Source organism: Ictidomys tridecemlineatus, chromosome 9 (genome assembly GCF_052094955.1).
Source record: "Ictidomys tridecemlineatus isolate mIctTri1 chromosome 9, mIctTri1.hap1, whole genome shotgun sequence".
NCBI lineage: Eukaryota > Metazoa > Chordata > Mammalia > Rodentia > Sciuridae > Ictidomys > Ictidomys tridecemlineatus.
The window spans coordinates 59,515,242-59,542,827 of NC_135485.1; the positions used below are offsets into that span (position 1 = coordinate 59,515,242).

At 38.2% G+C, this 27,586-nt stretch overlaps 1 protein-coding gene across 3 annotated transcripts in view; it reads left to right on the top strand.

Moving 5' to 3' along the window:
* Positions 1 to 27,586, top strand: part of Fras1 (Fraser extracellular matrix complex subunit 1) — a 425,584-nt gene that overhangs the window by 269,741 nt on the left and 128,257 nt on the right. For all 3 annotated transcript variants that reach the window (XM_078021445.1, XM_078021446.1, XM_078021447.1), the window contains 7 exons: positions 5,544 to 5,690; positions 8,403 to 8,543; positions 9,444 to 9,584; positions 11,110 to 11,250; positions 14,116 to 14,386; positions 17,843 to 17,927; positions 20,619 to 20,945. In XM_078021445.1, coding sequence (XP_077877571.1) covers positions 5,544 to 5,690; positions 8,403 to 8,543; positions 9,444 to 9,584; positions 11,110 to 11,250; positions 14,116 to 14,386; positions 17,843 to 17,927; positions 20,619 to 20,945 — 1,253 coding nt within the window. The remainder of the gene's footprint in view (positions 1 to 5,543; positions 5,691 to 8,402; positions 8,544 to 9,443; positions 9,585 to 11,109; positions 11,251 to 14,115; positions 14,387 to 17,842; positions 17,928 to 20,618; positions 20,946 to 27,586) is intronic.

Here is a 27,586-nt window from a genome sequence, read left to right on the forward strand (position 1 = left end):
CTTTCTATCCAAGAGCAAGAGTGTGTTGGTGGAGAAATGGTGACTTAGATTTATGAGGATCTTCCCAGCAACAGACTCACAGAAACAGAAGTTCAAGAGAAAAAATAGAATCCCTTGTATGAAGTATAAGTGACAAAAATGTATTGCATTAAAATATTTCTCTTTGGGGAAGTGTTTTCCTTGCTGCAAGGTGGTAGCCGCTGCATAAACACATTTGCTTATGCTACCATGTAAATAGGATTTTATAGACTATTTCAGTTGAATTAAGAACCTCCTAACTTTAGTCCTTAAGTTTCACCCTTTCTAAGATAGGATCAAGTAAGCCCCAAATTGAGATATTTGAGTTTCTATTATGTAAAAAAAAATTAAAAGTCAACAATGCTCCTTTGTAATGCTCCCCATTATAGACAATTAAAGGCCCTGACAATTTTAGAAATTGTGTATTAAAGGGCTTTTGAGGAAATGTAATCAGAATTGTGTGAGGCAGTGATAACTATATTATTAAAGAAAGTAAGGACTGGAGAGCTTTCTAGATTTCAGCTGCAGAAATCTTTAGAAAGTGTGCATTGTTAACTGAGCTCTAAAGTTTTAAGGGCGACTAGGTTGAGATAGAAACTATAAAAAAGCAATAATAAGGGGCTGGGGTTGTGGCTCAGAGGTAGAGCACTTGCCTCACATGTGTGAGGCACTGGGTTTGATTCTCAGCACCACATATAAATAAGTTAATAAAATAAAGGTCCATGAACTACTAAATATATATATTTTAAAAGCAATAATAAAAAAAGTGGTTCTCAGTCCTTAAAACTGTAGTGCTTTGAAGCTCAAGGACTCTAGAATTACCCCATCAAATATTGCACCCCATGAAAAGATAAAGATGGCTTTTCAGAGCCCTCCATGGAGCAACAGAGAACAATCCCTCATTTATACAGTTAACCTTCAGAGGTTTAATTAACTGTCATTTCCCACTTGGATATTTCTCCAGGCAGAACTGGAGCTAGCAGAGTGTTCAAGCAGAAGTGGGTGGCCATCTCTAATTTAGGGACATTTCTTTTACCAATTACAAAGATTTACTTTTGAAGTATGCATTTCAACCATCTTCAAATGCACCTACAACTTAACTAGGTACCACTTCATTTTTGTTTTCACAAGTTTATCTTTGGGATCTTCATCAAATACTTTGCCCAATCAAAGAAGACATGAAGAACAGTGGAATAGTGCAGAAGACACTGTGATAAACCAACATACTGACAACCATTTGATCCTTGACAAGAGAGCCAAAAACATGTTGGAGAGAAAACAGCCTTTTTAACAAATGATGTTGGTAAAACTGGATATTCATATGAAGATTGAAACCAGATCCTTATCTCTCACCCTGCACAAAAGTCAAATTAAACTGAATCAAGGACCAGAAACTTTGCAAATGCTAGAAGAAAACAGAGTCAGCACTCCACCATATTGGTACAGGCACTGGCTTCCTTAATAAGTTCCTTAAAACTCAAGAAATAAAACCAGGAATCAATAGTGGAATGACTTCAAATTAAAAAAGCTTCTGCACAGCAAAGGAAATGATTAAGAATGGGGGTAAGTCTTTGTCATCTGCTTCTCTGACAGGAGATTAATATCCAGAATATATAAGGAACTCAAAAAAACTTAGCACCAAAAAACAAACAAACAAAAACTCAGTCAATAAATGGGCAAAAGAACCAGACACTTCTCAAAAGACACAGATGGTCAAATGATATATGAAAAATGTTCAATATCCTCAGCAATCAAGAAAATACAAATCAAAACTACACTGAGATTTTCTCTCATTCAGTCATAAATGGCAATAATCAAGAATACAAATAATAACAAATGCTGGTAAGGATGTGGAAGGAAAGGTACACTCATACATTGTATGGGACTGCAAATTAGTACAAACACTCTGGAAAACTATGAAGATTCCTCAAAATACTAGGAATGGAACCACCATTTGGCCCACCCATCCCATCACTCCCTGATATTTATCCAAAAGAAATAAAATCAGCATAATAGAGCCATACAGCTACTTCAATATTGATAGTAGCACAAGTCAATATTGCTAAGTTATGGAATCAGTCTGGATGACTGTCAATAGAAAAACCTACAAAGAAAATATGGTGTATATATACACTACGAAGTATTATGCAGCCATAAAAAGAATGAAACTATGGTATTGGCTGATAAATGGTTGGAAATGGAGAACATCATATCAAGTAAACATCACATAAGCCAGTCAGAAAATCAAGGGTCAAATGTTTGCTTTCATATTTGGAAGCTAGAACAAAATAACGGAAAGAAGGAGGAGGAAACAGATATCATAAAGTTATAGGGAAGATCAGTGCAGTAGAAGGAGACCAAGAGGGAGGAAGGAGGAACTAGAAAGGGAAGGAAATGTGGACTGAATTTAACAAATCACATGGTGTACTACAGGGAATTTCACCTTTATGTATATGTAGAAAGCACCAATCAAAAATAAATAAATGGGGACTGTGGCTGTGGCTTAGTGGTAACATACTTGCCTGGCATGTGTGAGGCACTGGGTTTGATTCTCAGCACCACATATAAATAAGTGAACAAAATAAAGGTCCATTAACAACCAAAAAAATTTTTTTAATAATAAATAAAGAAAGAAAGAAAGAATGAAGCAGGAGGCATCACTGTACTACAGAGCCATAGTAACAAAAATGGCATGTTATGGCACCAAAATAGACACGTAGACCGATGGTACAGAATAAAAGACACAGAGACAAACCCACATAAATATAGTTAGCTTGTACTAGACAAAGGCACCAGAAACATTCACTGGGGAAAAGATAGGCTCTTCACCAAACAGTGCTGGGAAAACTGGAAATCCATATGTAACAAAATGAAATTAAACCCCTATCTCTCACCTTGCATGAAACTCAATTCAGTGTGGATCAAAGACTTCAGCACTAGAACAGAGACCCCGTGCCTAATAGGAGAAAAGTAGGCTCAGATCTTCACCATGTCAGCTTAGGATCTGATTTCTTTGACAAGACTCCTAAAGCTCAAGAAGTAAAATCAAGAATCACTAAATGTGATTGATTAAAACTAGAAAGCTTCTTCTCAGCAAAGGAAACAATCAATAATGTGAATAGAGAGCCTACAGAATGGGAAAAAATCTTTACCTAAGGCACCTCAGATAGAGCATTAATCTCCAGGATGTATAAAGAACTCAAAAAACTTAATAACCAAAAAAAACCAAATAACCCAAATCAATAAAAGGCCAAGGAACTGAACAGACACTTCTCAGAAGGTGATATATACAATCAATCAACAAATATATGAAAAAATGTTCGACATCTCTAGCAATTAGAGAAATGCAAATCAAAAAGACTCTAAGTTTTCATCTCACTCCAGTCAGAATGACAATTATCAAGAATACAAACAACAGTAAATGTTGGCGAGGATGTGGGGAAAAGGTATACCCCGACTTTGTTGGTGGGGCTGCAAATTGGTGCAACCATTATGGAAAGCAGTATGGTGATTCCTTAGAAAACTTGAAATGGAACCACCATTTGACTCAGCTATCCCACTCTTTGCTTTATACGCAAAGGACTTAAAATCAGCATATGACACAGCCATATCAATGTTTATAGCAGCTTAACTTACAATAGCTAAACCATGGAACCAACCTGGGTGCCCTTCAACAGATGAATGGATAAAGAAAATGTGGTATACATACACAATGGTGTATTATTCAGCCTTAAAGAGGAATGAAATTATGGTGTTTGCAGGTAAATGCATGCTAAGCAAAATAAGCCAATCCCCCCCAAAAAAACAAAGGCTGAATGTTTTCTCTGATATGCAGATGCTAATTCACAGTAGGGGAGATGGGTAGGGAAGAATAGAAGTACTTTGGAATAGGCAGAGAGGAATGAAGGTAAGGGAGGGGGTATGGGGGTAGGAAAGATAATAGAATGAATCAGACATTATTACCCCATGTGCATATACAACTACATTACTGGTGTCATTCTACATCATGTACAAGCAGAAGAACACTTTGATTCCTTTAGACCTACATCTCACTCACCAAGTCCCTCTGTACTCTTTTCCTCTGACATGTATTCAGAGTCAATTTCAGAATGAGGCAGACATGGTGGTGCTTGTGCATGTGTAAGTGTGGTGGGTGTGCTTACATATTACAACATTTGGATTTTTTCATTTCTGTAGTAAGTGTTTATTGAACACCTACAATATGACAGATCACCAGCTAGATACTGGGGAATATTGTAAGGAACATAACACACCTGGTCTTTGCATTCCAAGTCTACAGCCTAAAGGGTACACATGTTAAACAAATAATCACCTCAGTGAAAATTGTTACCCAAGGCAGGAAAGAAATATCTGGGTGCTGTCAGAGCATGTACCTAGGAGACCTGTTCTAGAATGGAGACTCCACAAAGGATTTCTGGGAGGAGAGAGAAAGAGGATGGGTAAAGAGTTAAAGAGACCGAGACTTGGAGATTATAGTAAGAGGATTCAAATGTGTATTAAGCTTTCCAGGAGGAGAGAATGAAGGGAGGGTGGAGGAACAATATTCGTATAGATGATAGTTAGAAATTTTCCAGGATTGAGGAAAGACTGGGTTTTAGGGGAAAGTGTACTTTGAAACCTAAGTAGTAAGAATGAAAACGTCACTCTGGTAAAGGCTTGGAAATGAGATTGCAAGAGTAAAATAAGTTAGGAGGCTGTGATAGCAATTAAGCAAGTGATGATGATGGCTTGGCTATATTGGCATTTGTGGATATGGAGGAAAGCAAAAAGTCCTCAGAGTTATATTGGAGAGTTTGAAAAAATAGAATCCAGTGAGTGACTGGATTAGGAGTGAAGGAAGGAAGATATCAGGATAGACTCTTAAGTTTTCCAGCAAGAAAAACTGAGTAGATAGAGAAATGAGAGAATCCAAAAGCATGGCCAGATTGGGAATCATCCCTGAATGCCTGAATCGCCTGACTGGCTGCTGAGAATTACCTTTTGGCAAACCGATAAGCCGAGTAACCTTTAAATCCTAAAAATATGGGATTTTACAAGCTTCACAATTAAGTTGGTGCCTAATTTTAATCTTGGCCCACCCCCCCTCCCCCGCCACACACACACACACACACACACACACACACACACACACAATCTACATCATGAGCTACAGGGGACTTGATTCCTTAAGAAGTCAAGTTCAAATAAAACTCTGGACTATAATTCTAGAGATCTTAGGGTAAGTATAAATTTTGTGGCTGAATCACAGGACAATTTGGATGTGGGATTTCCATCTTTGAGTTTATAATTTATCTTTGGGGAAAACAAGAGTACCTTCTGTAATTTGGAAAATAAAACTAATATTTTCTGTGTCTATTGATCACAGTGGAGGGTTCTGAGCCATAATTAAAGAACAGGTTGGGGCAGGGCTTTGTCCCTCTGCAGCATGTGTCTAGTGTTGATCAATGTGTCCCTATTTGCAATTGTAATCATCCTCTGGTCATTTTCTTTTCCTGTCTGCTCAGCATGCAACACACATTGCTGGAGCTGTGATTCACAGGCCAGCTGTACCTCCTGCCGAGATCCAAGCAAGGTCCTGCTCTATGGGGACTGCCAGTATGAGAGCTGTGCCCCACAGTACTATCTTGACATCTCCACCAAGACATGCAGAGGTAAAGTTCTTCCTGAATTGTGTTAAGGAGTCTTTTACTCCATGATACCTCTTTCCTATAAACGCCACGTGCCCCACATTGGGAAAATGCCTTCATCAATCATTTTGACTTTCTCTGATGATAGCAAGAATTAATGTACGAGTGAATTCATCTACTCCCTCATTGATTTGTTTTCTAAGCCAATTTTTTGAGCACCCACTATGAACTAGACATTGTTCCACATATTGGTAACTAGACCAGAGGTAGCAAAATAAAAATGCTCAGGTTATATTTGACCCATAGATATGTTTTGTGTGGCCACTAATGTTCTGAAATTTAAAAATCTTTGGTTATTTGCCTCTTAACAAGCTAGAAGTCTTCACATACAAAAAGAATTTGAGATTTTCAGTTTCTTTTGGAGAAAAAATAGGAAGATCTGGCAATACTTGATTTGCTTTACTACACAGTGCAACAAGAGGTTGACTGTGTTGCTGTCATCCCCACTGGATGGAGCATCAACTGCTCAATTTACCACAGTCCCCACCATCCCATAGTCTATCATGCCAGGCCTATTTCAAAGGGCCTTGTAGGTATTTTTATTTACAGTTCCAGATTGCTAGACTCTAAGCTTAATGAGATCAGGAGCTGTATCTGATTTGTCCACCTTCACTTAACACAGTCAAATGAGTGAAGACAGAGTTGTTGTCTTTGAGGAATGTTTAACATGACAATGTCAAATGCCAGGTGCCTGTTTTCCTTGTTCTTCAGTAGTTGGAATTTCGTGGGCCTTGTGGTTTTTGAACAGCAGTGCATAAGGGGAAAGATAGAGTTAAGAGCAAATTTTACTTGATTCTGTTCCATTTCATCTCTTCATTCCAGCCTCTTTCCATGTTTCCCTCTATCCCTTTGGCTCTGGCAGAGAAACTAGAGCTCAGATATGGAGGTCAAACATCTGTCAAGTAAACTGGGATGCTTTAAGGCTCTGCAAAATTGCACACTTTCCAGTCCAAGAAATTCTACTTGGTTGTCAACTTAGGTGGTCTGCTGGGCTCAAGACCACAGAAGCTTTCCTTTTATTTATTTATTTTTTCTTCTAACCAGGGGCTGTCAGTATGTGGTGAAAAATAAGATTATCATAAAGCCTCCCTGCTGTAGATGATTTCATAACTATACTGGCAGTTGTGAGTCTCTTGTTTTAGTCTTTTTCCCTCAGGATCCATTCAGCTAAATAAATGAGTGAGATTAACTTTATAAATCTTCTTGGTAGCATGTGTACCGTCTTGCACATTTACCTGTTTCTTGGAGACTTTGAAATAGTGCATCAAGATAGAGAAAAGGTGACTAATGAGAGGTTTCCCTAGCATCTTAGCAGGGTGGGGAAAGTGGGATTAAGACAGTCTTGAGTAGAGATAAGTTCTCTAAGAAAAATATTTTAACAGCAAACACTCACTGAGCTGTTGCTATATGCCAGACACTGTGTTATGTTATTGATTATTGATTGATTGATTTTGTTGGGATTGAACCCAGAGCTGTGCATACTAAGCACTCACTTCACCATTGAGTTACACCCCATCTATATTCTTTACCTTCATTAATTTGCTAATTTTCACGAAAACCTTATGTAACGGGCACTACATTTGTTCTTGTTTTACTAAGGCTCAACAAGTTTAATGGTAAAAATATACAGGATTGTACAGATTAAAAGTAGCAAAGCCATGACTTGAATAACAACTTATTTCAAAATCCAGGTATTTAACCTCACTACCCTCATTCTGTCTTCCACACATGAAGGTCTGGCTTCCTTACCAGAGAGAACACTGGCTGTCAAACATGAGTTTTCTAAATGTATCAGAATTTCAAAGGTCATTAAAAAGAACAACAGCAACAACTATAATAATTGTTATAACAAAAATAATAGTAGCAGAAATATATTTTCCTGTACCCCTCCCCTGAGTCCACATCAGTATGACTCACGTTGAGACTGATCATCTGTATTTCTAACAGTCCCCCGGATCATCCAAGGTTGGCCCGCTAGGGTGCAAGCTCCTTGAAGGCAGGGTCTGTACATCCCACTGTTACATTCTCCTCGTGCAGTGATATGCATTATTGCATATCAAGTGCTTGTTGAGCAAAGGAACATGTGAACAAGTCCATTCTGCTGCCCCCAATGAGGTCTTTTCCAGTAAGCCATTTCTTTCTGGACACTTTCTTTATCTCCATTAAAGTCTAACATCACTTTTTCTTTCTGTTGTGTTGGTGAATGCCTGATTTTTGAGAGCGAGAGTCACGTGACTGGTATCAGTAGCAGTATCAGATACATTCTGAGTGGGATCTCTGATATCTCTTTACCTATGGAGCACGGAGCATTGGGAGAAAGTCTAGATTAGGCTTGTGGGCGATTTGGCCCATTCCCCATGGCAGACTTTGTGTGAAGAGTTGGCAAACAAATCCAGGTAGACCTGGCTCTCTGGCAGCCCAGCTGATAAGCAGGCTCTGCACAAAGTGTGGCGTGCTCTTTGTACATGCTTATGTCTAACATAATTGAGGAACACAAAACCTCAGAGAAGCATCAGGGCTACTGCAAGCACAGGCCTTGTTACAACTGCCTTATCTGACATCTCATATTGTCCCCACTTTACCTCTTGCAGCTACAGACAGCCTCCTCATAAATTAGTCTGTGGGACTCGGGGGTGGACAGAGGGGAAGCTAATCTAACATAGGATTTCTTTCCAGAGTGTGATTGGAGTTGCAATGCATGCAGTGGTCCTCTGAGAACTGACTGCCTGCAGTGCATGGATGGCTACGTTCTCCAGGAGGGTGCCTGCGTGGAGCAGTGCTCGCCATCTTTCTACCGGGACATGGGCCTCTGCAAGAGTGAGTGTCTGGAGACCCCCCCACTCTGTGATCATTGAAATTTTGGTTGCTGATTTCTGAGAAGCCTGTGACAAGAGTCCCTTCTGGCTTTTTACCCCATTCTGGGTTTCTTTGCTAACAATTGTCTTTGTTATGAAAATTTCCCTTTCCTTCTCCCATGCTCTTAGGTGACATATGCTAAAATTTGATGCCCGGTATGGTAATCTTAGGGTTGTATGGTAGGCCATTACATTTGGATTTCTTTAAAGATTTGAAATCCTGTCCTCCAGATGGGAAGATTTGTGTACCTGAGCATTCAAGCACACAGAAAGACCATGTTGTTCTACCATCTATCTGCCTCCCCCGAATCTCTGTATGCCATATTCCTCACCATCAACTCTCTCTGCCCCAGCACCTTCTTCAGCCTCAATTTAACACCACAAAATCCTCAGACCCTGAAATTCCTACCAGAACTACACAGGGACCATTTCTGAGAGCATTCCTGAATGATTGACTGGATGAATCAGGAAAAGACCAACACTTAAGTAACACAGTACTGAAAGCTAAGGACTAGTTAATACTAACAATAGTTGATAATATCCATCAGTCACTTTAGAGTTCACCTATAATTTTCCATCAATTTGATCTTTACCTGGTAAGGTATGTGGGACAATATTTTACTCCCATTTTAAAGGGGAGAACACGGAGGCACATAGAGGTGAAGTAACTTTTCCTCTAACTGCTAAGTATGGTGATCACAAGAAGAACTGTGGCTCCGTGAATTCTCATGGGGTGCTTTGCCCAGTACACTGAGTACACTGGATGGTGTTGCTGCCTGATACCTAGTGCTGCCTTGAATAGGGGCCCAGATCCTTTTGCAAAGCTATACACTTTCCTATTGACTTGACTTTTGTCTTTCAGGCTGTGATAGTCACTGTCTCCAGTGCCAGGGGCCCCATGAGTGTACCCGCTGTGAAGGGCCATTTCTCCTCTTGGAAGCCCAGTGTGTCCAGGAATGTGGGAAGGGGTACTTTGCAGACCATGCAAAGCACATATGCTCAGGTAACTTGAGTCTAAGCTAAGTTCTCTGGCAAGAAGTAAGAGCATCAAGTCATGTGTGCTGGTTCTCAGGCAACCAGGAGCATCCGAATTAGAGGCAGAAAGAAAACCCAGGGAACTTGGCCTAAGTAATTGATGGCTTCCTATGCACATCTGCTGAATGCTGGTTAAATAGGATTTAGGAGTGTAGCCCAATAATTCTCTTGCACAAATCAATATGTCCTTAAAGGTCTTTATGGAAACAAAGCCTATTTTTTTTAATGGAATGTAAAGTTTATATTGAACTGCAGTGAGGTATCCATTAAGAGTAGATCAGCCATATTGATACGGACAAAGAATTTTCAGTGTTTAGACTAAATCACCTATAACCCTGATATTGGTATTATATCCTTGAAGACTAGGATTCTGAGGAATAATTTGGTGACATATACTGGAGCTTTTATTGTTAAACTCAAAGTCTTAATCTCCTTGTCCACTGGATCATCCAAGAAAATTTTCTGTTTATTCTCATCATTTCTACCAAACCTTCGTACCTTGTGCCCCACTTGAAAGAATATCTGAGGTTTAACAATAATGCCATTAATCAGACACAACATTTTATGTTTCACCAAATTTTCTTCATCTGTCTCGTCTTATTTAACATTCACAACGACTTGATAAAATATGACAGATACTATGAATCTTATTTTACAGGGAAACAGAAAACAGAGTAAAAAATGTTGTTAATCAAGGCAATGTAAACCAGACATTAAACCCAGGTTTTCTGATTCCTGTCAAGGTCCTTTATACTGTGTAACCACTCTATAACAAAATCCCAGCAAAGGAAGCCAGAAAATTAGGCAGTTATCACTCAATCCATAGAAGATTATCAACAACCCAAAGAATCTTAATCATCATCTTCTTCTTCTTCTTCTTCTTCTTCTTCTTCTTCTTCTTCTTCTTCTTCTTCTTCAATAATAATAATAATAATAATAATAATAATAACAACAGTGAGCAGTGGCAGCAGTAGAACACTCAGGCCTTTCTGTGAGTGCATGATTCTAGTCATTTCACATTATAACATGTCATCCTACAACTATTACTTGCATTAGGTGATATTATTATTCTCTTTTTAAAAACAAAGCAAAACAAAATTGCAGCACTATTGAAGGAACTTGTCCAAGGTCACAGCTGGTAAGTGACAGAGAAGGAATGGTACCTAAAGACAGCCTATGCTCTTAACCACTATGAATGTCCTCTCATACCAGTCTACATGATTAACAGCCATCCATGAGCAGTCTTTCTAAACGGCATTATGTGAGGTGGGGAGTGTGTCTCTCTGTTCAGTTTCCTTCTGGGTGTATCAGCTCCCATGAGGCTCTACAGGAGACAGTTAGGAGGCTCTTTTGTCACAGTCTGTTATGGGTAGGGGGCCATTTGTTGCTTGTGCTCCAACTCTTGTGGTTACAATCCCTTTATTTCCCTAATGGTCCTACTTGGATGTCTGTGCCTTGGTTGTGTCTCATTTTTTATGTCTTCTCTTTGATAGCCTGCCCCCGAGGCTGCTTGCAGTGTAGCCACAGAGACCGATGTCACCTCTGTGGCCAAGGGTTCTTTCTGAAGAATGGCCTCTGTGTTTCCAACTGCATTCCTGGCTTCTCTGCCCACTCTTCTAATGAAACATGTTCTGGTAAGAGCTCTTCTGGCGGTCTGGTGAATGCACCAGTAATTTTACTTTGCAAAGTCTGGGTTTACTGAAATAATTGATTCAGAATTACCATTGTGGGGGGAAACCAAAACTTGATGCTGCTAAGGAATAAGGAACTGTTTATACAACATGGAAAAATTAGGAAAATCTCAACTTCTATGATCTTTGAAGAAAAAAAAAAAAGAAGCAATCTGTGCTCCAAAAGTCACAAGTATAAGATAAGAAATTTGGCATAAACTTAGCTGTGTTCTTGAACTGCAGCCACATTGTAGAAAATCACATACATGTTTATACATGCAATGCACTTATGTGAATTCATATAAACTTGTAGAGTAAACTATGCCAAGAGTTCAGTGGTGCATCTTTTGCGCAAACAGTGGAGATAAGCTGTAAATAAACAATGAAAAGGATGAGGAGACTCCAAGAGGTTCATCTGTTGAAACTGGATGAATTTGTTTCTGTTATGAATAACAGGTTAAAGGAAAGGCTCTCATTTCTCCCTGCATACCTCACTTTAAATAACAGAGAGAAGCAAATTTAAATTCAGTCCTCATTTTGAACTCCAAAAGTTTTATAGGTGGATAAACCTTGGAAGTGTTCCTTAGCTTTATTGTTTACCAAAAGCATGAGGCATTTTGTAGTATCCAAAGTCACACATTCTGTCTCTATATTTCTGGAGATTAAGATTTTCCAAAAAAAAAAAAAAAAAAATCCTTGACTCATTTTGTTAGGATCTTTCTGGAAACCCCATCTACTTGAGAGTCAACTTACTACTCTTGGGACATAATACAAGTAAACCTGTGGAAATTAATTCTACTTTTATTAGAATAATCTTATGGTAGATGTTGAACTACACTGTCTGGCCTAATTGTAGAAGGGAACATTGCCCGTTAAAGACCTTGGCAAAACACCTTGCAGGAGAGAGGATGAATTCTACATTATGGAAGGAAATCCTCATTTATCTGTCAGATGTTTCATACGCACAGAGATTGCAAATTTTTTTTTTAAGTGTATATATTTCACATGAATTCTGAATGTGAGCCACCAACAATCCTACTTCATTGTAGATTAACTGGTACCCTCTAGAGAATGGTATCATACACCTGTCTCTTTTCTTGCCCTCAGTGGATCCTATGTGACAGGTGTAATCAGGATAAGACTGTGGTTCTCAAATCTGCCAGCCAATTAGTGTAAGCAGGGGGGCTTATGAAATTAATGAGGTCCATCCCAGAACATCTAAGTCAGAATATCTAGTAGTAGAGCCAAAGTGTCAGTATTGTTTTAAAAGATCCCTATATGATTCTTTGTTATTGTTATTGAGATATAATTCAGACATAAAATCCAAAAATTAAAGTGTATACCCCAGTGGTTTTTAGTGTAGTCACAAAGCTGTATAACTATCACCAAAATCTAATTCCAGAATATTTTTATCATCATAAGAGAAGCCCATAACCATAGTAATCTCTGTGCGTTTTTATGTCATTCTAGACCCTGACAACTACTAATCTAGTTTCTGTCTCTATGCATTTGCCTGTTCTAGACATAAATGGGATCACACAATGTTTCCTCTTTTATGTGGATTCTTAGCATAATATTTTTAAGGTTCATCCACATTGTATTGTGTATTAGTACATCATTTTATTTTCTTCTTATGGATAAATAATATGAAATTGCATGGATATACCACATTTTTTGAGCACCCCCCTCCAGAACTACTTACCTCCCCCCTCTAGTCCTAGGAATCAAACCTGGAGCTTCATGCATTTAGGGAAGCACTCTACCATTGAGTCACATCCCCATATCCCAAACCCTTGATTATCTATTATTCATCAATGGATATATATTTTTTGCAATATTTTCTCTTTGGATATTATGAAATGCTGCTCTGAACATTCATGTACAAGTCTTTGTGTGGACATACATTTTTAATTCTCCTGGGTGTAAACCTGGGAGTGGAATTCCTGGGTCATATGGTACTATGTTTAATTGAGGAGCTGTGCAACTGTATTACCAAATGACTGTACCATCTTATACTTCCAGTAACAATGTTCAAGGGTTCCCATTTATCCACATCCTCACCTGCACTTTTTATCATCTCTCCTATCGAAAGTGAAGTGCTATGTAGTTGTGGTTTAGATTTACATTTCCTTGGTGATGAAGGTTGTGCACTGTTCATGTGCATATCATATCTTCTTTGTGGAAATGCCTACTAAAATTTTTACCCTTTTTTAAAATTGGTTTTCTTTTTCTTCTATTGTTGAGTTAAAGGAGTCCTTTATAGATTCTGGATATAAGTCATATTTCAGATGTGTGATTTGCAAACATGTTCTCCCCTTCTATGAGTTGTCTTTTCACTTTGGTGAAGCACAAAAGTTTTTAATTTGGTGATGTCCAACTTACTTATTTTTTTTTCTTTTGGCACTTGTGCTTTTTGTGCCATAAGAAAGCATTGCTTAATTCAGAACCACAAAAATTCTACTCCAGTCTTGTCTTACAGTTTTTTCCCCTCAAAGTCAGGGTATCACTGTGTTGCCCAGGCTGGCCCCCAGCTCATGATCTGCTTGCTTCAGCTTCCCTTGTAGCTGAGATTACAGGTGCATGCCCCTGCAGCCAGCTTGTCTTCTAACAATTTTATGGTTTAACTCTTCCATTGAAGTCCTGTGTCATTCTCATGTGCATCTAGGGGAACAATCACTGAGTTAGAAAGATGCTTATGTTCTGTAATAGCCTAGAGTCTCCTCTGTACAGTTCTGAATTAACATTACAAGTCTATTTCTTTAAAGCAAATAAATAAGACCTACTTAGTGAATGTGACAAGCCTAAGCTTTGGATTTGTATGTTTTTCAGGCAAGATGCACACTCCCAGCCTTCATGTGAATGGCTCCTTGATCCTTGCAATTGGTTCAATGAGGCCACTGGACTTTTCCCTCCTGAACATCCAACACCAGGATGGCAGGGTGGAAGACCTCCTATTCCATGTTGTGAGCACTCCCACCAATGGTCAGCTGGTGCTCTCAAGAAATGGAAAAGAGTCTCAGCTGGACAAGGCTGGCCATTTTAGCTGGAAAGATGTGAATGAGAAGAAAGTGCGCTTTATACACAGCAAAGAAAAGCTCAGGTGAGTCAATGTTGCTGATTTCCCCCCACCTCTTTTCCATCATTGCTCTGGCCCCCACCTCCTCTTTTTTAATAGCTAACCCTTCCCATCTGGGGAAGATCAATACTCCTCAAATGTGTTCAGCTGCCTGTCATCATGTCCCTGTAATTGTTCAGAGAATGTACTTCTGTTTGAGACATTTTCATTTTATCACATAATTATAGGTAATTCTCTGATGTGACAGGAAAATTCTGAGTATAATTACCCACTTTTTTGGCCCAGTAGAAACAAAACTGGTTATATAGCCAGATGCTAGAGTTGCTTCTTCCCCATGAGCATAACATACAGGGAATAGCGGGCAGATAAAGAATGGAGCACGTGGTTTTCAAGGTGTGATGTGGTCCCTGGAATTTCAGAGTTGGGAGGAAACTTAGAGTCATAGTTAACTTTTTATTATCCACATTATAAGATTAATTGTGGCTACTTTCTAAGCCCCATCCAGTTCTCTCCTGATGCTTTATACATATCTGGCTATCTTCCCCACCCAGCTGACATATGCTTCAGGAATTCAATTGAATGTTAAAACTAACCCAAGCAAATATAGCCCCATAATTAGCAGAGTAAATCTACTAAACAGAAATCAGAGAATGCATTCCAAAGATTAGCCTCTTGGATTCTCCTTCACCGTGCTCTGCTTCATTAGTGCAGATAATTCACCATAGACTATTTGTGTAAATAATGATTTGAAGACCACGAAACCATAAGAACACAGTGAATATTATCACTGTCAATACTAAATTTGAGGATTTTCTTTTATTATTTTTGTTGCTTATTTATTTTGAGATTCAGGCAAAGCCATAAGTGGGGAGAAAAATAGATGGCACTTTCTCTGTGATAATTCAGAGCTGATGATGTCAGTAACCTCAGAAGGTCATATTCTAGGAATAAGAGCAACATTTGCTGAGTGCTAGCTTTGAGCCAGGCATTATGTTAAATTTTTTACATGAATTATGTGTATGAATTATATGTGTTCTCAGTCTACAGATAAGAAAACCGAGATCTGGGAAATTTTGCATAAGACCTCATAACCTGAGAGTCTAGAGCTGAGACTCCAAGCTGACATTCTCTGAGTCCACAACCCATGCCTCTAGCCACAATGATATCTGCCTCCCCAATATTATAGGGACAATAGGCCTGCTTTCATCCTCAAGGGGCTAAAATCACTACACAGAGAAAAATATTGTGCTATGGAGATGGATTATTTGAAGCCACAGAGTCACTCATCAAATCCCTGCTCCATTTCTCCATTTATTTTTGCTACAAGTATAGTTCTTAAATATCCACATTGTTCTCTCTCTCTCTCTCTCTCTCTCTCTCTCTCTCTCTCTCTCTCTCTCTCTCTCTCATGCACACAGACACAGACACAGACACACAGAGCTTCACAGTAGAATCCCTTGTGAAAAGCGTAAAGCTTCACAGACAACCAACATTAACCCTCTTCTCTATTTAACATCTTTAACCTCACATAACCTGCAGAATCTTAAGCTTTGTACCCCTAAATAGGACAAAGAATGACAGTTTAGGGAATTCCTACACATCTCTTTTTCTAGGTACCTATTTTAATACTGGATTTTCTTTACCTAAAAATTAAAACCAAAGAAATAACAGAAGAATAATAAAATGAGGTTGTTAAAAACTTGTGAAAATTAAAATTGTCTTTGAATGACAGAGAAGAAAAAGAAAAATTTATGATTGCTGCATAAGTTTGTGGTTTTTGTTCTTTGCCATGAAAATACTGACCATGATTCATTGATGAAAATTCTTTAGGATTGGATTGCCCCGGGGTTAGAATGCTGCTGTGGAGTAAAAGACAACTTGTAAATGTAGTCAGAGTGACTATGTTAAAAGCTAGTAGTGCTTAGATGCAGAGTGCCACCAAAAATCATTTCTCCTTCTTGGTTCTTTCCATTGTTTCTGTCAGTTGCATTCCCTTGAAGCTTGGAGGTGGGAGCAAAGAGGGGCAGGATTTAGATGGAGCAGAAAAGGAAAGAGTGGTTGGAATAGGAGGGAAGGCAAGAATACATTTTTTTAAAAGTCAGGTTTGTTGGGCTATAATTTGCATTCAATAAAATTCCCTATTTTAAAGCATGCTGTTCTATGAGTGTTAACAAATCTATATGATCTTGTTACCACAGTCAAGACATAAAAGAGTTCCATCACCTCCCATCCCCCAAATACCCTTTTAATAGTTATTCCTTTCCTTCCAGCAAGCACCTGATCTGGTTTTTTAGCCCTGTAGTTTTACCCTTTCTAAAATACCCCGTGAATGCAATCAGACAGTATGTGGTCTTTTGCTTCTGGCATTTTCTACAATGCTTTTGAGATCCACCCACATTCTTTCAAGTATAAATAGTTAGTTCCAAGAATACCTTTTAAAGAACCTTTGAAACAATGGTCCCTGCAGTAGTCAAGAATTCCAAAGCTCCCATGGTGCATTAACCACATATATCACTAGCCAGCGGTGAGTTCTGTGCTTGGATCAGCTTTTAAAGGTGGGCAACTCATCCCTGCCCTTCCAACAGTCTCTTAAGCTGCTGGAACAAAACTCCTTTAAAGAGATTCAACCCACGGCAAAGAGTGATCCTTCTTTTATTGTTAATTGGGACTGTTTGGTTGCAAGTAATGAAAATCAACTTGAACTAGATTAAACAAAAGAGTGAGGCTTATTATAACATTGCAGAGGTGGCTCAGATCTCAAAGACTTGAAGAGCACTGGTGCTCCAGGGCAAGTCCAGAAGCTAGAACTGGAAATGTGAAGCAGGACTCAAACCTTCTCTCATCCCTGTGTCTCCTTGCTCATAAGCTTCATGGACCTGTCTCCCACAGGCAGGCTTGTTCCATACTCTCATTCACATGGTAGGTTCTGGTTATACTGTAGTAAAATGGTGAGACTGACTCAGGCCAAGTCCAAATTTCCAAGGAAGAACAAGCCATTTTTTCCCTAGTCTTGTCCACAATGAATGTTGGAGTGGTAGGGAGATAGATACTGCAAACATTGTCATTGGATGTCCACTCCTATGAATTGGGAAAGAGCTGGAAGGAAGGTTTGTTGAAAGAAGGAATCACTGGGAACTTGTCAGAGACTACAAGATTCCTTTCCATTCTATAATGTATAATAATGTGTCACTAACCTATCTTGGCCTGACAACTCATTTTTCAGCTGTTTGTATATTCAGTTTAGAAAAACAGGGAACAGAATAGTCATATTATTATTATGTTATAACAAGGTCTAAGAACACAAAGCATTTTTACCTGCATCGAATGGTAATTTCTGTTTACAGTTCAGATATTATATTACTGTAGTGGTTTGATCCAAATTTTTACATACATATAACCTGAAAATATTTTTGATCCTTAACTTTCTACAGAATAATTTAATGATTGTATTTTCTCATTCCTTTTGGGGATACTTTTTAGGAAAGGTTACTTTTCCTTGAAAATTAGTGACCAGCAGTTCTTCTCTGAACCACAACTGATCAACATACAAGCGTTTTCAACACAGGTAATAAAAATACCGAGCCGTTAACAATTTTACATGCTTACTAATTCTCAAGAACAAATTAAGCCTTCTTTCAGTTTTAGCAAAAATGATTGAACTATATTAATCTTAGTTTTATCATGAAATGCCTCTTGAGTAATTTTTAGTACTTTTGTTAATAACATCAACAATAGCAATTATTAATGCATGTATAGTTCTTAGTGTTTCACATAAGTTATCAGTTGATATACACACCAATCTCATGACATACTGTTATCCCCAGTTTATAGATGAGGAAACTAAGGCACAAGGGGGTTATATTTCGTGTCTGTAGTGTTGTAGCTAATAGTCAAGATCTGTGCCCAGCAGATCTGGCTTCAGAGTCTGTGGTCCAAACCATTATCTTGTGGTGACTTACTTTACTATACCGAACCTGACACTAGTCCTGCAGAATAAAGCTGTTCCAGTTGTGAAGACTTCCCTTATTCTTAGGTAAATAAGTTTATTTTACTTCAGTATTTCTCTCTCAAGGGTTTAGAATCATTAGTCATTGGAGGATCTTACATCAGCTCCTACATGAGGTGTCAGTGTGGTCGTCAGCCAAACACAGATCTGAGGAAATCATGGTAGAAGCTATAAGACACAGTGTAATGGCCCTTCACACTCATCTCTTATCACTCACTCTGTCAAGTTGTACTTATGTGTCCAGAATACACACAGCGGTAGAAGCTCTGAGAACTGGGCTTGAGGGACTGAACAGCTAAAATGTGCTAAAACAATAGGAAGATGGTGTGTGTGTGTGTGTGTGTGTGTGTGTGTGTGTGTGTGTGTGCGCGCGCGCATATATCATTAATAGCAAGGACATGATGTTGAGAACTAAGACTATCTAAATATCCAGACCTTATTATTGCATTAATCATGATTCCAGGAAGGACACTAGATTATTGTTTTTAACTCATATTTTTATCTTTTTGATCAAAAATGAAAAAAAAACATGAAGGACAACATAGACTTGAAGAAGTGACTGCCACATGGTGTTAATAATCCAACTCAGTTCTTCTTAATGATATTATCACGTCAGGGATAACTTGAAGTTTAGGAGTGATTAGAAATTAATCCTACTTAAGTGTGTAAATTTTGTTTTAATTAAAGCTAATACATGTCATCTCTGTAAATATAGGCTAAAGGGCCAAATTCACCTTAGGACACTGGCTTAGGTATTCCTTAATTCTTAAACATTTTACTTTGACCTCTTCATTTGAGCTAATGTAGTTACTCCAATAAAAGACCTAGGTAGGTATTAGCAGGTAACTTTCTAATCTGAGATGATGAGTTCCCACAGTTTTTGAGTTTTGTCTGTTTTCCACTTTCTCTAAGTGAGTAGATAATGAGAGCACATTTTATTTATGTATTATATGATAAACTCTTATCATTTTAACTTTTTAAAGTGGAATTTTAAAAAGAAATTTTAACTTATTTTTGTTCCTTTAAATTTTGTGTTATTTCAGTATAGTGTTGAGCTTCCCTAAAATTTTCTCATGTAACTAAATTAATCTATTTATGGGCTTTGACATCACCTCTGACCTTTCCTCTTTCAGAATATGAGGGGCCATTCATTCCCATGTATAAACTCACAGCTTTAGAATTCTCAGGAATTTTGAGGAGTAGCTACCATCTAATTTTCCACTATGTGATTATCATAATGATGCATTAGTTAAACATTACTTTAATGGAAATTTTAATTTCCAGGAGGCCAGGAAGGTGCTTGAGTAGTTTTTTTAAAAAGCCATTTGGAATAAAGAAGACAATATGTTGAGAAAAGTCTTAGATGGTTCAACTTCAAATGGTATTAAAAAAACTAAGAAAATGTTTTCTTTGGCTTCTGGCCTCGTTGAGTGTATGTGTATGAGGTTTTTTTCTGTTGTGACTCACTCACTTTTTTCTTCATGAAAGAACATTTTATCTGCTTACTCAAGTTGGTGGGGGGAACCAAACAATCCCAAGGAAAACATATTAAAGTTTGCTATATTAGCAGTGTTGTACGAATTAACCAGGTGGTTGCCTGACTCATCCAGATCATAATCTCGTGGGCTTTCTAAGCTGAACTGGGATGGGACTCTGTCAAGATTTGAATGGGAGAACTTGAAAAAACTTGCTGGGAAGGACCAGATATACTATGACTTCAGAAAGCAAAAGTGCCTTACTCTGAGTCAGCATATTGCATAGTGGCCTAAAGTGAAGCACTTAACTCCCAAAGGCGAGTTCAAAAATTCTATAACTCCTGTTAGTCTTTTATTGAATGCAGATAACTGACTGGCCTTCCTGATACTGAGCTGATTTCACTAACAATGTAGAGGATATAGTGCAAATCAAGAGAGCAGATGAAATAGAAATTTAGAAGCTGAGCAGATGAAATAGAAATTTAGAAGCTGGTAGCCCTTTTTGATTGCCTCTTATCAAGACTATGGTCTTAAATTGATTTGAGAAACCTCCAGAGTCCAGAGATATAAAGTATCTGCAACCACTATTCTTACTATGACCAGCTGCACCTCTGACAAATGCTTTCACCATGGCACAGGGCTATTACTTTGCCAGAGCACCTACAGTTTCTTTAAAAGCATAGAAATATCAATCAGATTGCCACACTGATCCTCTGAGTTACCCTCTCTTTCCTAGTAAATGACTATTCTTTCCTGCTTCCCTTCAACTCCACAGGCCCCATATGTGCTGAGAAATGAGGTTCTCCACATTAGCAGAGGAGAGCGGGGAACCATCACCACCCAGCTCCTTGACATTCGAGATGATGACAATCCCCAGGATGTGGTCATCGAAGTACTTGATCCTCCACTTCATGGCCAATTACTCCAAACTCTTCAGTCCCCCACAACCCCTATCTATCATTTCCGGCTGGATGAACTCTCCAGGGGCCTGCTCCTCTATGCTCACGATGGCTCAGAGAGCACATCTGATGTTGTGGTCTTGCAGGCCAATGATGGACACTCCTTCCAAAATATACTATTTCATGTGAAGACTGTGCCCAAGGTGAGTGTCATTCTAGTTTCATTCCTTGCACCTAAATATGAAGTTCACTGGTAATATTTTGCAATGCTTATAAAGTTAGGATATGGGTAGTTATTCATTTATTCAAGCATAACCTATTACATGGGTGCTCATTAAGTGCCTATTATATAAGTAATGTATTTGGGCAGTAATATATCTTGTTAGGAACACACTTGATCTCTATAAATGGGATGATTTGCAACTCTTTTTGTTGACCTACTCCTGTAAAACTGTATTATTATTCGCTGATCCTTTTGTCTCCTGCCTGAGAATCAAGGCATCTTGGTATTTGTCTGCCCTTCTAAAACAGCTCATGGAATGAGAAACCCTTGGTCAGTAATCTTAATGAATTAAAGGGGAGAGTTCAGCCATCCTGTTAGCCTGTGAGCCCAACTGAAATGGGATAAAGGAACCCTCTTTTTTTGGTAATCATAAGGGTCTTTGGCCTAGGGGCTAAAAGTGTGTTTATCATTCTGAGTCACTGATGTGTCACCTTATTTTTTTCCTATTTCCACGAGTGCTGGTGTTATTATTTACTTATTATTTTTCTTTCAAACGATTTGGTTTGTGTGTGTGTGAGACCTCATTCTAACAAATTATATTGATATAATCATAGGCCTAATGTCTATATTATACTTTTCTGAAATATTAAAATATAACATTTCTATAAAATTTTATCCATGTACTACATTTTTGGATATTACAAATGAGATGGTTATCACACTTTACGAAATACTGAGCTAACCTATGCTAGATCACATAGTCCTACTGAAAAATATTTTCAAGTCTGGGCACGGTGGTGCACACCTATGATCCCAGTAGCTGAGGCGGCTGAGGCAGGAGGATCACAAGTTTTAGGTTAGTCTCAGCAATTTAGTGAGACTCACAGCAACTTAATGGAACCCTGTTTCAAAATTTTTTTAAAAATGGGCTTAGAATGTAGTAGAATATAGCTCAGTGGTTCAATCCCCAGTACTCCCCAAAATCTTCTTTTCAAAATTTAGTGATATTTGACTGGAAGACCGTTTCTCAGTAGCATCCTGAGTGCCTCTTTTCCATGGCAGTAGTTTAGAAAACACATTTTTTTTTTAACTTTTCATTCCAAATATCACTACCTACAGAGTTGTCACTAGTGATTAGCTTGAGAGATTGACTTGCTGAGGACAGTTTAAAATCACTTGTCACTTTCTCACCAATGATCACTCTAAATTTGCAGTGGAGCCTCCTGAAGGGAAGCAATTGAATCTAATATGGTCTGCTAACTAGTTTCTCAGTCTCTTGTCTCATCATTTTCAGCTGCTGAACACAGTGATGGTGGCGAGCCAGAGAGATGGGAGGACGTGAAGGCTGATTAGGAGATGGAGTTGGCAGATGGCCACCTCGTAGCTAATCCTAATTATCACTCTCCTGCCGTCACCCTGGGAGATGAGGGTTAGTTATGAAGAGATGAAGTCTAGACAGATGCAGAAAGTTTCTCCCTTCCTTGTTTTTTTCCAGAGGCTGTCCTAGATTTCAGTGCAACCCTCATGGCCACCTTTCCTAATGTGGTTCCAGTCTCCATGTTGGGAGTTCAGTTCATTTTATTACACAATCATTTTGTGTGGAAAGGCTCACAGCTGAAGGGCATTTCTAGGATTTTAGCTGCATTGACTAACTAATAAAAATAGAATTTTCATCCTTAAATGAGATAGAAGGCACAGAGGTTTGGAGTCCTTGAAGTCCTTGTAACTTGCAAGTCATGTGTTTTTAATGTGCCTGCTTGTGATTCCTAAATGGAGTGTGGGTTGGCCCTCTCCCTTCCCCCTTTCCATCTCACCATCTCATATACTGCTGTGGTTATGGATCTATGACATCACTCTTAAACATGAAGAGGAACAGTGAAGCCAGTGGCCAGAGCCTTTGCATGCAACAGGATATGCTAATAATCTTGAATGTAATTTGATAATATTATACAAATATAGACTATTTTTCCCTTTAGAAACTCAGAATCTTTTTCCTTCTACCACTTCTACTGATGCTTATGCTATCTTATTGAAGAAGGTTAAGATAGCAACTATTATGACCTTATTTCTTCTAGAGGAAATTCTACCATGAGTGGAAGGGTTTTTTTTTTTTTTCGTTTGTTTGTTTTGTTTTTTAACATTTATTGGACACTAAAGTGTGATGTGAATTGTTCCTTTTGAATCGCAGATTTATTCTGTGATATTTGTACAATTATCGTTAATTTTCCAAAAGAGGAAACTAAAGTGTAAAGAAGTTTGACAACATTCATCTGTATAAAGGTGCTTAGGGCTGGAGCTGTGATTTCATTTTAAGTGCATCTGCCTCCTGTGTTTAACTATCAGATTCTTTTCTTTCTGGCCTTTGTTTTTCCATGTTTGGGTCACACATGTTCTTATTTCCTACATGGATAAAATGAAGACAATTATTTAGTCATTTTCTTAATGTCCTATCCAAGCAGACTGGGCCCCAAGCCTCCTGGACTCTTCCCTTTGGACTTAACCACAGCTTATTACAAGCCAGGCTATTTATTATCAGAAATCTACTGGGCACAAGAAGAGAAAAATGGCCTCAGTTGCTACCGCATCCAGTAGTTATGCAGTCAGACATGATTGGTTTCATTCTGATAGCCATTTTGGAAGATGGCATGAGAGATCTTAGCCTGAGGCTACTTGTATGTTAAATTTGGAGAGGGACCAGTTATTGGCTGATGTCTAGCTGGCAGCTTAAATGGAATGGCCAAAGGATTTCAGTTTAGTAAATGGATGTACTAATTAACCCTAATATTGTTCAACAGAAGCTTAGCCTGTTTCTCTATTCCTTCTGAGAGGAAGGAATTGAAAAAGAAATCTTTGTAAGAAGAGGGACTATTTCAGTTTTAGTGTCTTGAGCCCAGCATATTATAGGGGTTTGGTGCATTTCTGTGGGCTGGGTAGATGAGTGACGGATGCAAGGGCCTGAGGGGGCAGGTGCCTGTGTCCCTGTCTTGCCATAGGTTTCTGTGTTAGATGAGAAGCACCCCAGCACCTCTGCTGCCTGAGGGGAGGCTCACCAGGCACTGAGTGGAGGAGCTGTTTGTTCACCCTGGTTTTTCAAGTTATACACCAGTTCCCCCACACTTGGCCTGGCAGTGAATAAACTTGACTGCCACCTCCAGGCTTGTACTGAGCTGCTGAGGAAATGGAACCAGGATTGATGCTGAAACATGTCCAGTTAGAGGAAGGAGGCAAAAAGAAAGAAAGAAAAAGTAATAAAGAGAAAGCCCTGCTGAACAGGCTTTCATTAATTGCGTGGATTACCAATCCCAAGTCTGCTAGAGAGATGATTCCAAAGTAATTCAATATCCAATAAGGGCTAAACTGGCCTGGGGAAAGAAATCCGGTGGGCTTCTTTCTACTCCTGGACTTTCAAGGAATTATCTGCTTTCTCATTAATGAAGGTGCCTGTGGAAATCATGCCTTTTGTCTATTCTGATAATAAATCTGATGATCTTTCTGACCTTGTTTATTGTTGTTTGGATGGTTGTTTTCTGCAGCCGGGTAATGCTTTAATGTTAAAAGCCCCCACTGTCATACTATGCACTGGATTAAAAATTCTATCCTGATGGGCTATTTCTAGCTGTGGTAATGCCTATGGGCAGCTACAAAGCACTGTTGTGTTTCCCCTCAGTTTCATCAATGACTGCCTTTCATTGGTGGTCTTACAAGGATACAGTTAGTTTGATAATAATGATGGTTGTAAGAATTACAGTTATCAATGGTAAAAAAATGTTTATTTGTATGAATAAGAGCCTGTTTCCCAAATAAACAAATCCTTGCCACATGTCAGGGTTTTACCTTTTGGCAGGACTTACCTTAGCCTGTTTAATTCAGTGTCTGAAAAAGTACATGCTCAGAAACATTTTGTTGATATGAATATTTACATCAGTAGAAATGTACCCGAAGCAAAGGTCCTATATTTCTGACCTGAAGTAGCAAGCCTCTGAGGCTCATGCCCACCTTAACAAACACAGAAACTTTCAAATTAGCTTCCCCTCTTTCTTCCTGCTGATAAATTTGACCTTATATCTGTCACACCACATGCTCCTAACCTAAAATTCCCAAAGTCCTACTACATTAAATCTTAAAAGTGATGGTATAAATGAAATCTTACGAATTAAAGCATATTTTTACAGGGTAAGTAAAATGATAGGGTCACTGTTATATCCAACTTTAGTCATTTTCCAAAGAGTGAGGTTTTTAAAACTTTGTCTTGCATATTTTAGCTAGGATTTGGAGTACACTATCATTTGAGCTAAAGTTACATCATTGATGTAATTTTAATTTTTAATTTATGGGATTGGGAGCTTTCATTTTGTTTGTGAGATTTTCCCCCCAAAGGATGGAGGCTTATGCTCTTACTTCTGGTTTGAAACATTAATATTTTTACTCAAATATAATAAATATGTAATGGCTAAACTTTATTACCAACATTTGCTTGCCTATTGTTCTATGAAATGAATTAGAAGAACTATTTAATATAAAGTACTGTTTTAATCACGCCCTCAATTTTACTTGTTGAACTTTCATCGCCTGCTAATGTACTCTGGAGGATTTATCAAACCTCATTGGGCAGGAGATTATTCAACTAGTAATATAGCTAATTTCTTGAGCTGACAGGGATATATGAGCCAATGTGCAAGGGAAAAAAAAAAACCTACAAGGAGACAAATTCCAAAATGTCAGAGCCACTGGGAAAATTAGGTTAAAATTTGGCTTTTTGGACACTTTACCTATAGAACTTATAGCCATCTGTTCTCAAATATTTCCTCACCCTCTCCCAGAAAAAAACAAAAGAACAACAAAAAAACATCATCATGATGAGTGGGAAGATTTGTATTTCTTTGTTTTAAACTACTTTATTGAGAATGATTGGTAAGTAAAAACCTCTCTGTATTTAATATGCACAACTCAATGAGTTTGGAGATAGGTACACACCCATAAAACCATCATCACTTCAGAGTCATAGACACCATCACCAACCAAAGTTCCCTCCTGACCCTTTAATGTTATTACTTCTCTTTATGATAAGAACATTTTACCTAAGATAGCTCCTCTTAGTAATTTTGAAGTCTCCCATACAGCATTGTTAGCTTTAGGCATTATGCTATATAGATCTCAGAATTTATGTCTTATAAAACTGAAACTTTATGTCCTTTTTACTGTTATCTCCCTATTTCCTGTCTTGTAGCTTCCATCAACTGCCGTTCTACTCTCTGCTTCTATAAGTTTGACTGTTTTAGATTCCATATATAAGCAAGATCTTCCAGTTGTTTTCTTTCTGTGTCTGGCTTATTTCACTTAGCTAAATGTCCCCCCAAGTCCATCCATGTTACAAATACAGGATTTCCTTCTTCCTTGAAGCTGAATAATATTCTGTTTTCCTTTGTAATTTGATGACTTTTTTTTTTTGTAGTGGTATACATTGATTCCTTTCTCTCCATCTTTTGTATATCCACTGCAGACTTTTGTGACTGCCATAAGGCTTATAAAACATCTTATAGCTATAATAGTTCTTTATAAGGTGATAACAATGTCTCTTCAATCATGTACAAAACTCTCCACTTTTATGTCTCCCTGTCTCTCACCATTTTGTTATTGGTATTATAATTTATATCCCTGTAAGTCATAAATCCATTAGTAAGTTTTATAGCTATCATTATTTTTAATAATTTTTTCTTTTAACTTTTATACTAGAGTCATTAATTACCATGACTATGTAAATAGTAGTTATGTTGTATGTAGGGAATAATGACTAGAAAAGTTTCTACATGTTCATTATACACATGATTTTTTTTCCCCGGGATTTTTTGCCTGTAGTTGGGTGAATCCATATTTTTGGAACCCATGGATACAGAAGGCCAACTGTACTTTGCTTTAGCCATGTTTTCTACGTTCATGTGTTTTCATGTTACTAATTAACTTTTTTTCATTTCAACTTGAAGAACTTTGGCATTTCTTGTGAGACAGGCCCAGTCATGATAAATTCTGTTGGCTTTTGTTTGGGAAAGTCTTTATCTCGTCTTAATTTCTGAATGACAGCTTTGCCAGTAAATTATTCTTGGTTGGCAGTTTTCATCTTTAAACATTTTGATTATCATTCCACTTACCTGGCCTACAAGATTTCTGCTGAGTGATCCACTGCTAGCCTTCCAGGGTTCCTTGCATGTGATAGGCGATTTTTCTCTTGAGAATGTGCTTTGATGAAGAGTTTATGTTCAATCTATTTGCAGTTCTTTGGGCTTCATTAATCTGTATGTTCATTTCCCTCCCCAGATTTGGAAATTTTTCTGTCATTTCTTCTGTTTTGTTTCATTAATTTATTGAGATGAAGTTCACATGAAATGCAATGAACTATTTTATGGTGAATAATTCAGTAACACTTAATGCATTTATAAGGTTGTACAACCACTACCTAGAGCTAATTCCAAACACACCCTTCCCTCCAAAATGAAACCTTACACCTGTTAGAGTAGTTATTCCTAGTTCCCTTGCCCCCTCACGCCTCCACCCGCAAGCCCTTGCTAAACAACAATCTGCTTTTTGTTGCTATGTTTTTACCCACTCTGGATGTTATATTTAAGT